The sequence below is a fragment of the Lissotriton vulgaris genome, chromosome 3_1 (genome assembly GCF_964263255.1).
Source record: "Lissotriton vulgaris chromosome 3_1, aLisVul1.2, whole genome shotgun sequence".
NCBI lineage: Eukaryota > Metazoa > Chordata > Amphibia > Caudata > Salamandridae > Lissotriton > Lissotriton vulgaris.
In genome coordinates, this window is record NC_141689.1 from 1,531,135,145 (window position 1) to 1,531,150,545 (window position 15,401).

At 50.4% G+C, this 15,401-nt stretch overlaps 1 protein-coding gene across 1 annotated transcript in view; it reads left to right on the top strand.

Annotated features, from left to right (window-relative positions):
* Positions 1-1,009: 1,009 nt before the first annotated feature.
* Positions 1,010-15,401, top strand: part of DKK2 (dickkopf Wnt signaling pathway inhibitor 2) — a 275,731-nt gene continuing 261,339 nt past the window's right edge. The window contains exon 1 of the mRNA XM_086962023.1: positions 1,010-2,048. Within this exon, the coding sequence (XP_086818149.1) occupies positions 1,668-2,048 (381 nt within the window). The 5' untranslated portion in view covers positions 1,010-1,667. The remainder of the gene's footprint in view (positions 2,049-15,401) is intronic.

The window sequence follows — 15,401 nt, forward strand, 5'->3', positions numbered from 1 at the left end:
AATAGGAGCCTCCTTTTAAGATATATTAAATACGAGAGATTTCACAAGCACAGTGCGCGCGTTGTGCAGGTGAAACCAAAAAAACTATAATAATTATGAAAATATTGAACGCAGTAATACATTTAGGAAAGTTATGCCACTTACTGTTAAAGCTTTGACTTTCATTGATAAACATGCTAGTAGTACTTCCAATGACATTGAATAGGATAATACAGATAATAATTGCAATTAGGGTAATAATAATGTAAAAATAGATGATAACGTCATTAATGATTAATAAACATGTTAATGATAATATTGCAAAATGACACCTCATAGCACTATATATTGGTATGTGATATATATATATATATATATATATATATATATATATATATATATATATATATATATATATATATATATATTATATATATATATATATATATATATATATATATATATATATATATATATATATATATATATATAAAAACACACACAAATATAAATATACACACACATACATATATAAATATACAGCAAGCCATAATAACGATGCTTGAATCCACCTTTTGACTTTGCCAGAGAAATGTCAGTGCTCTTGAAAATGGTCTGTGGGTACCCATACCAGGCTCCTGGCGCAGAGTTCTACCTTCTACAGATACTGTGTGTGCCCTACAGGAGTCACAGGAATCTCAGTGTAGGGTGTATCTCCCTTCAACAGGAGTCAGGACCCTCCTACGAATCCAGAGGCTGAGCCGGGCTCCGTCTGGGGCTAAACTCTGCATCCTTATAATAGTGGCCCTGTGGGACCGTGAGACCCCCCAACATCCCGCCCACCCTCGCCCCGAGAATCAGCCGGCCCCGCAGCAGCCTCCACCTCACCCCGTCCTCGGTCTGCCGCGGAAGCCGTTGGGGGATCGGTTTCACTCTTTGTCACTCCTGAATGGGGGCGGAGGGACGACACCCATTGTGGAAACCTATAAAAGAAAGGAGTGCGGTAATAAAAGGGCAGACCCGAGAGAGGGCGGCAGATGAGAGCGAGAGCCCGCCTGCCCGGGGGTGTGATGCCTTACAGCTGTTCCTGCTGCGCCAGTCTGGTACTCGGGGCCCTGCCTGCTCCCCAGAGCCCGCTGCACCCATTCTCACAGAGTGGGCGCCCCCGTACTCCTACCGCCCCCCAGCAGAGACAGCGCGCCTGATGGGACCAGGGCAGCAGCGGTGACGAAGACCCCAGACCAAGTCTGCCTCTTGTCCACATATGTTCTGCAGACATCCAAAGTGGACCATCTCCTTGGACCTGTGAGGAATGTGCGGGGTAACTTCAGCGGGAAAGCGCCTAGAGTCTGACTCCGTCCATTAACCGCAACCTCTGGAGAATTTGTCAAACACAGGAGACGCAGTGCTCCCTTTGGCTATAAACATTTATTGACGCTGTGCCCCCAGTCTTATCAGCATCCTGAACAGCATTTGTGAAAGCAATACTTAATAAGGCGGTTTCCTCGAACGTATTGCACATTGAATATGTGCATATGCACTTGCATACAATCATAATTGGCCCGCATTTGATGAAAGTTGGAAAGATGACTAGCTGAGTCGGACGGCTGGAGTTCAGACCTGCAAGCTGCAGATGCGCCGTATTCGCTGCATCTAGCCTTCAACCCGCTGTGCTACCCCACTGGCACATGAGCAGCGGTGGGAATGTTCTAAGCTCCCGGCCGCAGAACTTTCGGCGCTGTCCCGTCCTCGCGCGGAGTGGACCCCTTGGGCGGCGTGAGCCTCGCGCTTGTCCCGAAGGAGCTGTTTTCCCCGTCACCCCCCGCGAGGCGAAGACCATGCTGCGGATGGAGGGCGGCGGGTGGTCCTCGGGGCGCTGGGCGCTCCTCTGGCTGGCGTCAGCCCTGCTGCTGCTGCCTGGGGAGGGCTCGCAGCTGGGCAGCACCCGGTCTAAGGACAACTCCATCAAGTCCATCCTGATGGGGCACCCCCCCACCCCGGCCGTCTCCAACAGAACCACGGGCGTCTTCCACGGAGCCACGCACAAGAAGGGCAAGAGCCTGGGCCAGGTAGGCGAACCGCTGTCACCGCCCTGCCCTGGAGGGCGGGCTAAAAAAAATGAAAAAACGATAATAGCAGTAGTCCGATTACTAATAATATAAACATTATTAATAGCGCCTGTGGTGGAGACAGTGGGCGTCATTGCACCAGAAACAGTGCTTTAAATGGGCCGGTACTATCAGGTACTGAGTACCGACACTTTTTGATTTTGATAGGGAGAGTACCGGCACTTCTCAAGGGAAATGTAATACTTTTAATTGGAGAGTACCAGCACTTCTCAGAAACAAGCAGCTACTCTGTTACAGAGTACCCGCACTTCTATTTTTCCATTTCAAGCACTGACTAGGATTAGCACTGTAAGATGAAAACCTATGAGTAGAGTAAGTCCGCCGCACTAATAGTAATCTTGGTAACTGTGTACTCAATGCTAGTAGTAGAACACCTTGCAAAAGTAGCAGCTACTGTAGTAGTAACACTCACAGTTGTAACGGTACTACTAGCAGCCTCGGCGCCATGACCGTAGCACCGCACATACTGGTCTTGATTTCTACGGTGCAAACCATAGTATTGGGGAACAGTGCTGCACAGCCACAAAGCGTCCAGAAACATTCAAGAGGTGCTGGGTTGGCGCTATAGAAAACATATCTAGACACAGCCAGGGATGTATAGGGTGCAGTTTTTGTGTTATGGTCTCGGGTTTTGATTCCACGGCATGGCTGGAACCCCTAAGTGCCTGCCCGGGCTGTATTATGTAAAGGGTGCACTGTTCATGTTTGCGCCAAGAGGAAATCCCATACAGGTGCGCTGGGCGCAAATATGAACAGTGCCCCTCAGGGCAGCTGCCAGCTCGGGGCTGCCCTGGGGGCAGCGCATCCAGTGAAATACAGAGCAGGGGCCGTGTTACGGAAAGTGGGGGGAGGGGGTTGCGGCCAACAGGCATGTGCACCTGCTTTGTGCGACCCCAGGGCACTTTCGTATTACAGAAGGGTCTGCAGATGCTTATTCAGTCCCTTCTGTAATATTGGTAGCTCTGGCGCATATGTAGCGCCAGCACTATTTCACGAGGGCATGCCGTTATTTACATGGGGGTGTGGCCTCATGCAAATGAGGTAATCTCTTTGCCTCTGTATCCGCACGTGGCCGCATAGGCAATGAAGCTGCCAGAAGGCACAATGAATGTGAGCCACAAAAAGGTGGAACACTGTCAGTGCGCCCCCTGATGGCAGCCCTCTGAAGGAGGGAAAGAGGGTCCCACGACCCTCCAGGCATTGAAGGCGGGTGCGCCCCCTGATGGCAGCCCTCTGAAGGAGGGAAAGAGGGTCCCACGACCCTCCAGACATTGAAGGCGGTGCGCCCCCTGATGGCAGCCCTCTGAAAGAGGGAAAGAGGGTCCCACGACCCTCCAGACATTGAAGGCGGGTGCGCCCCCTGATGGCAGCCCTTTGAAGGAGGGAAAGAGGGTCCCACGACCCTCCAGACATTGAAGGCGGGGTGCAGTCACTCTCTGCACCCGCTTGCAAAGGGATCGCTAATCCCTCCTCAAAGCGTAGGTGCGTTGGCGCCTGCACAGTGAAACACGGAGCAGCTTTGAAGCAACCGCTCCATATTCCACATGAATGAACTGCCCCCAAGGGCAGCATGCGTTCGTGACTGCCCTGAAGGCAGTGCATTCTCTGACATAGGGTGCACTTTCGTCAATTCAGCATGGTCCACCTATCTAAAGGTGTGCCATGGCGCTAACAGGAAAAGTGCGCTCTATGTGTAATAAACTGAACAAACATAATGCTCCTGTGGGTAACACTTCAAACCAAAATCTACCAGACTCATAATTCACGTTCCAGAGTAGTATGTCAAATTAATTAAATCAAGACTACAAAGGCCCAAAATATTCCTTCAATGTGATCTGTAATATCACATCATTTATAAAACCACGTATGACAAGCAATGTAAACAACATATGGTGACACTATCCAATCTACAGTGGAATTTGCATTATGAGTGTCGCAGATTTTTGGTTTGAAGTGTTACCCACGAGACCATTGTGTTATTTCAGTGAATTGACCCATGTTCCGCTCTGGTCATAAGGGTCTTTCCTTGTTTGTTGATATTTTAACTAAGTGAAATAAGGGCCCAGCTGCTTAAATCAACTTCTTTGGGTTTCTCTGTGCAAGCAGTACGTACCTGAACTTCACAGAACGGACAGAGATCCCCCAGCAGGCGTGCGCAGTGAGTGACTGCACCCGCCTGCAGGGGGACATCTGAGGAGTCAATGGGTCCCTATTTCCCCCTCCTGACCGCTGCCCTCAGGGGGAGCACTGACAGTGTGCCACCTTTTTGAGACAGTTTCTGTGCCTTTGTGCACATGTCCATAACATGGCGGAGACTCAGAGGTAAAGAGATGACCTCATTTGGAAGAGGCCACGCCCCATGCAAATGACGGAATGCCCTCTTGAGTTAACAATGACGCTACATATGTGCCAGCTTTATCAGTATTACAGAAAAAGACACACAAGCGTATGTGGCCCATCTATAATACCAAAGTGCTCTGGGGTGCACAGAGAGGGAATACATGCACATTGCACCCTCAGGGCACTTTGTGTAATACAGCCCCCAGTTTGATGCTGAGTTGACTGCTATGTGCAGAATGTCCTTGCAGTGTCATCCTAAGGATTTTGAGGCTTCAGGCAAGACATATTTTAGGGGCCTCTGTTCAGAAATGAATGAAATGAAAATGGGATTTGTTAAGCGCTGCAGCTGCCCTCAGGCGTCCAGGCGCTAAGACTAAAAAGTGCCACTGGGAGAAACAAAGGGTTCTAATTACTGGAATAAAAAGGTTTTAAGCTGCTTTCGGAAGCTAGACAGATTGGGATTGATTCTCATATACAGAGGGAGAGTGTTCCACAGCTTTGATGCATTGTAAGAGAAGGAACAACCTCCTGCTCTAGCTCTGTGAATTTTAGGGATCTTGGCCAGAGATGCAGATGAGGAACGAAGCGCTTTATTGGGCAGATAAGGGGAGATCAGAGAATGATTAATTTCTGGGCCCAATTTCCAAAAGACTTGGTGCGCAATACACAGGGATTTGAACTTCACTCTTTCCCTAATGGGCAGCCAGTGCAACGCTCTTAACCCAGCCTTTATTGACGTTCTTCGTGGGACTCCAAGTAGTGCGCGAGCTCCGCAGTTTTGGGTGCGTTGAAGTTTTTGTAGGCTATAGTCTGGTGCCCCAAGAACAACTTTGCATTCTGTTACCCATTATCTGCTAATTCAACCCCCATGGTGCCAAATGATATTGAGGAATATGTTAAAGGTTGAGATGGAGAATTAGACATAAATAAAACAGAGAGAAGGTTTACTTTCTCAGAGAGCCCTTGTAAAGTGGGGTCATTGGGCAATTGCCCACTTCGTTCATGCCTTAAAAACAGGCCTTGCGTTTGACAACATATGAAGGCAGAGAATATTTTTCTGTTGCCCCCTGATGGTTTCCAGGCCATAATGTCACAGCCATGACTCTGGTGTGTGCCTCTGAGACAGTCACTAGAAGTCACGAAGCCCGGGTAGAGTAATTGGGCCAGATCATAAAACATCTTTGACTGGCCTTTTTCATGTCCTTGATGGAAAATTAAGGTAGTGCAAACCACACAACAAAATCATAATACAAAAATAGACTACAAAGCCACAGCTGCACAAAAAAAACAACAAAACACATCACCACAACAGCAAAATGCCACACAACAAATGTGCTCACATGTTCTTGTCACACTTCCGGCATCCTGTTCTCACAAACTGTGGTAAAAAAAGGATTTTGGGGCAAGCACTATCTTAACTAACCACCAAGGACATGAAGTAGTGACAGTTTAAAATGCTTTATGATCTGGAGACCTTTCTGTCACAGTTGTGGGTGACTACTGTCTTATGTAATTTAAGTACTGGCGCAGCCGTATTTTACTACCTGAGATTGTGATAAATGGTTGCTTGTCACAGGAACGTTAAAGGCACGTCCTGCTTTGGGCTGCAAATGCAGCATTTGTTGGCATATCAAGTAAACAGGAGAACATAACACAATAGCAAACACAAAGCACATAAAACAAAAACAACAGGTCACAACACAATGAAGCAGTCAAAACAAAATGCAAGACAAACACTGTACAATACAACAAAAATCATATTGCATTGACGTAGCACAAAAACACCCCACCAAAAACAGCAGAAGGCATCACCACCGCAATAAAATGCCACACAACAAATATGCAAAAACACCTTCTTTTCATGCATTACCACCTCTAGAATCCTGTTGACATATTAAGGCGGTAAAAGTATTAACTACTGGTTTATCAACTACTGTTTAACCCCTCCCCTGCTGGTGACGGAACCACTCCGTCATCAGCCGCGGTCGCGCTGTGCTGATAAGGGAGCGGTTCCGTCACGGCTCGCTCGGAACACCTGCGCGGCGCAGGTTTCGCGCCTGCGCTGAACGTTCTATTGAACGGGCAGGGCCGTGACGGAACCGCTCCGCCATAAGCACAGCGCAACCGCGGCTGGTGACGGAGCGGTTCCGTCACAGGCATGCGCCCACCGCTCTTCCGCCCCGCCCCCTTAGCACTGCGGCGGAATAGCCACCGCAGTGAAGGGGTTAAAGTGCTACAAAGCACCAAAACAACAGCAAGTCCTATGCATGAAAACCTTGATATTACAGTTATCCTTATTAGTCACTGAAGCGCCAGGAAGGTTGCTGCTGTAGTGTCAGCCAGGTACACCCATCACCTTGCCACTTTCGAAGCTGTTTTTCCCCACAGACTAGAAGTAAGTTTGATCTTGGATGGTGTCTTCAGAGAGTTTGATCACCAGTGAGTTGGGTGACACAGCTTATCGTTGCAAAGTGTGTATTGCAACGTCTAATAGGCGCTATAATGGCTCAAGTTATAATCTGTCTGCCAAGTAGCTCCCCAGTCATTTTGCAGTCGGACTCATACATGAGGGCATCTTTAGACTGCTCAAGGGGCATAACATGTCTGTATACTAACGGCCATATTTATGACCCGGTTGGTGTCACTCCTGCACCAAGCAACATGGAGAAAGAGCGACTCAAACCCTAAGTCAAATTTATTAAGACACGCAAACGTTGCTTGGCTCCAAAATCTGGAGTGACGCAACGCAGCGCAAATCGCAGTGTTGCGTTGCTCTGCCCTCGGAAGGCGTTCCATGGGCATTGTGTACTCCCACGGTTTTTGACACATTCCCAGTTTTACAAGACCTTGTAAACCTGAGAATGCACTAAAAAGATATGCCTTCCCAGGAGCGGCGTAAGGAGGAGAACTGCATTTTATATTTCTCCTTGTTTTTTCCCCTTTCTGTGTGTGCTGCATGATGCAGCACACACAGAAAGTGCAACACTCATAGATAGAGGAATATGTATCACAGGGTTGTTTTTGTGCTCGAAGGTGCCTCTTACTGCACAAAAACAATCCTGCATGCAGTGCGGGCACCCTTTGTGCCTGCATTGGTGATAGGCAGCTGATTGTGCACCCGCACAGAGGGAAAAGTCAGGAATGTGTCATATGCCTTAAATACTACGCATTCCTGCCCTTTCACAGTGACGCAGTGCAGCGCACCGCAGTGACTTGCTGCCCTGCACTGCGCCACTATTTCATAAATGTGCCCCTGGGTCTAAAAGCGCCCCAGGGCAAGTATCCTTTGTGCGGTGCAGTGCAGCGCAGCGCAGTGACTTGCTGCCCTGCACTGCGCCACTATTTCATAAATATGCCCCATGGTCTGAAAGCGCCCCAGGGCATGTATCCTCTGTGCGGTGCAGCGCAGCACAGCGCAGCGCAGTGACTTGCTGCACTGCGCCACTATTTCATAAATGTGCCCCTGGGTCTGAAAGCGCCCCAGGGCAAGTATCCTCTGTGCGGTGCAGCACAGCGCAGCGCAGTGACTTGCTGCCCTGCGCCACTATTTCATAAATGTGCCCCATGGTCTGAAAGCGCCCCAGGGCAAGTATCCTCTGTGCGGTGCAGCGCAGCACAGCGCAGCGCAGTGACTTGCTGCACTGCGCCACTCTTTCATAAATGTGCTCCTGGGTCTGAAAGCGCCCCAGGGCAAGTATCCTCTGTGCGGTGCAGCGCAGCGCAGCGCAGTGACTTGCTGCACTGCGCCACTATTTCATAAATGTGCCCCTGGGTCTGAAAGCGCCCCAGGGCAAGTATCCTCTGTGCGGTGCAGCGCAGCACAGCGCAGCGCAGTGACTTGCTGCCCTGCGCCACTATTTCATAAATGTGCCCCTGGGTCTGAAAGCGCCCCAGGGCAAGTATCCTCTGTGCGGTGCAGCGCAGCACAGCGCAGCGCAGTGACTTGCTGCACTGCGCCACTATTTCATAAATGTGCCCCTTGGTCTGAAAGCGCCCCAGGGCAAGTATCCTCTGTGCGGCGCAGCGCAGCACAGCGCAGCGCAGTGACTTGCTGCACTGCGCCACTATTTCATAAATGTGCCCCATGGTCTGAAAGCGGCCCAGGGCAAGTATCCTCTGTGCGGTGCAGCGCAGCACAGCGCAGCGCAGTGACTTGCTGCACTGTGCCACTATTTCATAAATGTGCCCCTGGGTCTGAAAGCGCCCCAGGGCAAGTATCCTCTGTGCGGTGCAGCGCAGCACAACGCAGCGCAGTGACTTGCTGCACTGCGCCACTATTTCATAAATGTGCCCCATGGTCTGAAAGCGCCCCAGGGCAAGTATCCTCTGTGCGGTGCAGCGCAGCGCAGCGCAGTGACTTGCTGCCCTGCGCCACTATTTCATAAATGTGCCCCTGGGTCTGAAAGCGCCCCAGAGCAAGTATCCTCTGTGCGGTGCAGCGCAGCACAGCGCAGCTGAGTGACTTGCTGCCCTGCGCCACTATTTCATAAATGTGCCCCATGGTCTGAAAGCGCCCCAGGGCAAGTATCCTCTGTGCGGTGCAGCGCAGCACAGCGCAGCGCAGTGACTTGCTGCACTGCGCCACTATTTCATAAATGTGCCCCTGGGTCTGAAAGCGTCCCAGGGCAAGTATCCTCTGTGCGGTGCAGCGCAGCACAGCGCAGCGCAGTGACTTGCTGCACTGCACTACTATTTCATAAATGTGCCCCTGGGTCTGAAAGCGTCCCAGGGCAAGTATCCTCTGTGCGGTGCAGCGCAGCACAGCGCAGCGCAGTGACTTGCTGCACTGCACTACTATTTCATAAATGTGCCCCTGGGTCCAGCGGCGGTGCGTCCATTGGGGCGTTGGGGCGTTGCCCTCCCAATGCGCACAGCCGCCATCCGGAACCGCCGCTGTGTGCTTAAAATCACACATTCTGCATGCAGTTTCTGGCCGGCCGGTCGCCGGGCCCGGACCAGAAACCATCAGGAAAAGGGGGGGGGGGGGGCTGTGCAGACACGCTAGTGGGCGTGTCCTCTTCCGGACAGGTCATTTTCCTGCCCGGCGGGGACATGCGCACTAGCCCCCCCCCCCCTTGGTAAACCGGGGGTTCCCTCATGCCACAGCCCCCAGCCACCTAATGGGGCGGGAAATTTGGCTGCTCCAGCCAATGCCATAAGCAATACGCTGTGGTGTCATCCTATGGAATTACACTAATTGTATCGATCTTTGCAGAGTTGGGATCGTCTACGGCATAATTAAGAGTCTCTTAGGACAACAGATAGGCGGGCCGGTATGGTTGGAGCACAGGTAGTCTTATGATAAAAGTGAAAACACGAGCATTTTGTTCAGAGAGGCAGAAAATGCAAAAGTCCTTGCATATGCAGTGTGTTCTAATAGTTTTTAGCAGGGCATTGTTACAAATGTGGTATATCACCTCGCACAGGAAAGTTTGCCAACTTCCTCCAAGTAAGAAGTAACTTTGCACAGGTAAGTGCAGAAAAAAGCGACGGAAACATTATTCCATCAAATTATGTGAGGGTGGAAAAAAAGTGTTACATTTGGTGCAATGCTGTGTTTTCCGTTTAGAGTAATGCAGGTAACAATGCCATACAGAGAGGCGCATACAGTCCATTGAATAAAAAATCGAGAGTGCGTAATACAAAAACAGTGATAACCCCCACAATAACTTCCGGCTGGCTGGGGGTCCTCCCCATTTGAGTGAGGAGGAGGGGGACAAGGAGGGAAGGCGCAGAGCGCAATATACATCATCTCTAAGGAGCGGAGGAGGAGGAAAGGTCCGAGGGAGAATGTGGCCTAACGGCTAGAGCCGTGGACCTCGCACCTGGGGAACCGGGTTCGTGTCTCAGCAGGGACTCTCAACATCCTGTAATTCTGGGCAAAACTCTGTTCTCCCCGTGCCTAACAAAAATAAATGTGTCCATCTGTAACTTCGGGTCCTGTTCACGCTACATAACCCCCACTTCCCCCCCCCCCCCCAACACTTCCTCCCCCACCCCCCAAAAAAAGGTGAATGGGGCCACTGCACTAGATATGCAATTCCTCTAATGATAGTAGGTCTGCCGAGGCTAGAGCGGTGCTGTCATCAGTCGAATCAGCAGTTGTAATGAATTAAATTAAGGGAGGGGTGGATGTAAGTTATCAAACATCTTGAGGACGTATGAATCCCAGAGTGGCGAGCTCCCACCTCCCTGCCGGATACAACCGGACATCAGGGTGTCCGCTGCAGCCACTGTAAATAATAGATCATAGATGAAAGACAGATAAGGGGTAACACATATTAATCAGCACGTTGATGGCACTTCTAAAACAGCTGCCAACACTGAGCTTTTTTCTTGCTCAAAACGCAGCATTCTCTGCTTTACGAAGGTCCGAGTTCCGTGGAACACTATTCAGAATTCTGGACACGCTGCAGTAGCCCTCGTCCGCTCCCGCCTGGCTGTCCTGCACATACACTCACCAGGAACGCTGCCCGGCTCATCTTTCCAAGATTGATAGGGGGAGCAGCCGGGGTCTGTGGACCACCTGCTCAAGAACACACGGCGCGCGTTCCGGGTCAGTCCATCACACAGCTACATATTGCACGTGAACACGCATGAAAACCACACAAAAGAGGGTGGATTTTAATAACACAGGTGGCCGTGCTCATCAAAAACTGGACACACCGGCTCCACAAAACGCTTCCATTTAAAAAGAAAATTAGGACAAATCATATCTACATGTATGAACATTCTGTTACTTTGAAAATCATTTCTTTATTGATTTTTTTTTATATATAGGCAACATATGTGCTTGTAACATTCATTAAACACCGTGATTATATATCATTGTTCATAATATACACGTTCACGTGGTCAATTAAAGCAAAAAGGTACTGAATAGGTTAGTGCATTGTGAGGTAGTCAGAAATGCATTGTATCTCAAAGTCTGTTATGAAACCACATATTGATTAAGCAGGACATCTCTTTATTACTGTCATAACTGCACTTTCACAATTTCTTTATTAACCTTCCTTCCTTCTCGAAATTGCTTGCAAATGCACCATTTGTCCACTCGAGGTTCAAATTTTTCTCGTGGGGGGTGGGAAGGGGGTTGGGCGGGGGTGTTCGGGCACGCGCGCTCGCGAGCTACAGTGCGGAAATCATTTTTCGCCACACCAGGTTCAAATGTCACCAGCCGCCACTGCCTGGGTCTGAAAGCGCCCCAGGGCAAGTATCCTCTGTGCGGTGCAGCGCAGCGCAGTGACTTGTTGCCCTGCGCCACTATTTCATAAATGTGCCTCAGGGTCTGACAGCGCCCCAGCCCCCAGGGCAAATACCCTCTCTTCACAGATACAACGTGCACCCACATAGCTTAAAACCCTCGTGGAAAGGGAACGACGGTCCTGGGGATAGAGGGGCAGATTTACAAGTCTCCTTGCGCCACTTTTGCGTCATTTTTTACCTGGAAAAAGTGACGCAACAGTCGCACACGGGGCTTGTAAATCTGCCCCAGAGTGCTCAAGCGACAGAAAATCGTGGCATTAAGCTACCGAGACAATGCTGCTCTCCCTAATTCCGCGGCATTGTGTTGTCTTGGCGTCCTGAACTCCGTTTGGGTGTGTGTGTGTGTGTGGGGGGGGGGGGGGGGCAGCGGAGGTCTAACTATTACGTCTTTGACGGACAAATGGCGGTGGGCTCAGAAGCCCACGAGCACACATGGCGCAGAGAGCTGCTGTGTCTGGAGTAGCGCCGTGCATCCCTCCGGGGCGGGCAAACCTCACACCCCGAGCCGCCAGGAGACAACTTGCGCTTCCTCTTGGCCGCAGCCTGGCGGGCTAGGAGGGGGAGGGGAGGGGCCATGGCTTCCTCCTCAGCCGTGAATGAGTGTCAGAAGACGGGCCACTAACCACAGCTGTCAGAGCCATGATTTCGATGAGCGGCTTCCAGTGGGTAGGCTTATTGCAAGCATTCCTCTAATCACCTTCCGTGTGTTTGTAGTTTTGCAATAAACCGAGCTAATGCCTTACATCCTAATTAAACCTCAATACACACGAACAAGCCTAACCAAAACCCAGTGACTTCACTTAAAATCAACAACACAATATCTTCTGCCATAAGATCTTTGACGCCACCCGGTAGTCCCAAAGTTCTTCCTTTTTACACCTTTACCCATCTTCTAGCAGTGGTATGTTGTTCGTTCCGGGCCCAAGATTCCCAACCTGAGCACTACCACGCCTCAAGATGGCTCCCCCCATCAGTCACAAAGCAAACCATACATTGAGCCCTCTCGTCAGTGCCCATATCATAACCCTTCCTATCTCTTCCTCTCATCTCCCCTCTCATTTTCTTCCTCCTCCTATCTTCTCTCTCCTCCTTCCATACTTACCGCTCTCCCTACCTCTCTCTCCCACCCTGTGCCAACCTTCCCTCTCGCCCTAGGACTGTTTGGTGCCAAGTAGGGTCTAACTGAACCCGGAGCACAGAAGGCTGCTGGTGAGTGGACACGATCAAGTGGGGTGCGTGCATGTGGGGGTGCAGGTGCGTGGGGTGGTAAGAGGTCGCTTCTGGCCAGAGTGCGGGGCCAGGGCGAGGGACGCAGGATGGAGGCGCAGCACTGGACACGGATCAAGGGATTCCAGCCGCTTGTGTTTACCGCAGAGCCCGGGACACGTGGGTGTGTTGTGGGCAGATCAGAGCTAGGCATGTTGCAACGCAGATAAAGTAAATTATTGAGAAATGCTCTCACGCTGTGGGTGCCTTCCATGAGTCATGGGGAAGTGGGGGGGGGGGGGGGGGGGGGGGGGGAGGGGGCACTGGTATAGCCGGTGCAGCGCCACCGGACCGTCAGATCTGAGGGCCCATTCAACCGTGATTATTGCTATCTTTTCCATTGGTACAGCTGGTGAGGCGCCACCACGACCCGGTCACTGGCCTGAAACCCTATTCAACCTTGAATATTGCTATCTTTTCCATTTGTACAGCTGGTGCAGCGCCACCGGAACCTAGGTGGCCTGAGGGCCGATTCAACCCTGAATATTGCTATCTTTTCCCTGGGTACAGTCGGTGCAGCACCACCCGGACCCGGAGACCTGAGGGCCCTTTCAACCCTGATTATTGCTATCTTTTCCATTTGTACAGCTGGTGCAGCGCCACCGGAACCAGGTGGCCTGAGGGCCAATTCAACCCTGGTTATTGCTATCTTTTCCATTGGTACAGCTGGTGCAGCACCACCGGGACCCGGAGGCCTGAAGCCCTATTCAACCCTGATTATTGCTGTCTTTTCCATTGGTACAGCAGGTGCAGCGCCACTGGGATGCAGAGGCCTGTGGGCCCATTCAATCCTGTTTATTGCTATCTTTTTCATTGGTACTGCTGGTGCAGTGCCACCCAGACCCAGAGGCCTCCGGGCCCATTCAAGCCTGATTATTGCTATCTTTTCCCTGGGTACAGCCGGTGCAGCGCCACCCGGACCCGGTGACCTGAGGGCCCTTTCAACCCTGATTATTGCTATCTTTTCCATTGGTACAGCGGGTGAGGTGGAACCAGGACCCATAGGCCTGAGAGGTCATTCAACTCTGATTATTACTATATTTTTTCTATTTGTACAGCCAGAGCAGCGCCACCGGGGCGCAGAGTCCTGTGGGCCTATTCAACCCTGATTATTGCTATCTTTTCCATTGGTACTGCTGGTACTGCTGGTGTAGCCCCCCCCAGGACCCGGAGGCCTGAGGGCCCATTCAACTTTGAAAATTGCTATCTTTTCCATTTGCAAAGCGGGTGCAGTGGCATTGGTACCCGAGACCTGAGTGCCCATTCAGCCCTGATTATTGCTTTGTTTGCATTGGTACAGCTGGCGCAGCGCCACCGGAACCAGGCGGCCTGGGTCCTCATTCAACCCTGATTATTGCTATCTTTTCCATTGGTACAGCGGGTGAGGTGGAACCAGGACCCATAGGCCTGAGAGCTCATTCAACCCTGATTATTGCTATATTTTCTATTTGTACAGCCGGTGCAGTGCCACTGGGACCCAGAGGCCTGAGGGCCCATTCAACTCTAATTATTGCTATCTTTTCCATTGCTACAGCCGGTGAAGTGCCACCGAGGCATAGAGGCCTGTGGGCCTTTTCAACTGTGATTATTGCTATCTTTTCCATTGGTACAGCCGCTGCTGTGCCATCAGGACCAGGAGGGCTGAGGGGTTCATTCTACCCTGAAAATTGCTATCTTTTCCATTGGTATAGATGGTTCAACATCCCCTGGACCCGGAAGCCTGAGGTGCTGATTCAACCCTGATTATTGCTATCTTTTCCACTGGTACAGCGGGTGCGGTGGCACAGGGAACCAGAGGCTTGAGTGGCCCCTTCAACCCTGACTATTGCTATGTTTTACAGTAAAGACACCAGCAAGGGGTCCCATTCTTTTCTTGCACTAGGGCCCACGACACACTGGCTACGTTGTTGAGTAGTGTTAGAACTGCGACCCACTCTCCCCACATGTCCTCAACCTCAGAAAGCGTTTGCAAGCCATTCAGTTCGCTGAGCTGCATTACACACACATCCTTCTTTCCTCCATTGGTTCAATAATTTCTTCACTCGTTGATCTGTGCTTCCCTATATTCATTTATTCATCCAGTCACTTTTTCATGAATCCATTTAAGCCAATAAGGCAGTGGATATGACAGGGCATAAGTGCCTGTGGACAATGACATTTTCATTGCTTCTTGGGCAAAATAATTCATTTGTAAGTGACTTTTAAATAGCGCAAACAAGGCCCAATGGGATACAGAGTGCTTTGCCTAGGAGTCGTTTGTAGTAGAAACAAACAATCGTAGGCAATATAAAAACAAAAAACAAAAACAAATATATATATATATCAAATGGAATGAACGTTGCCTCCGAAAAACACATTTAACTATGGAAGGGGCTAGAGGTGAATATGAAAAAGAATAGAGAGAAACATATAACAGAAGCA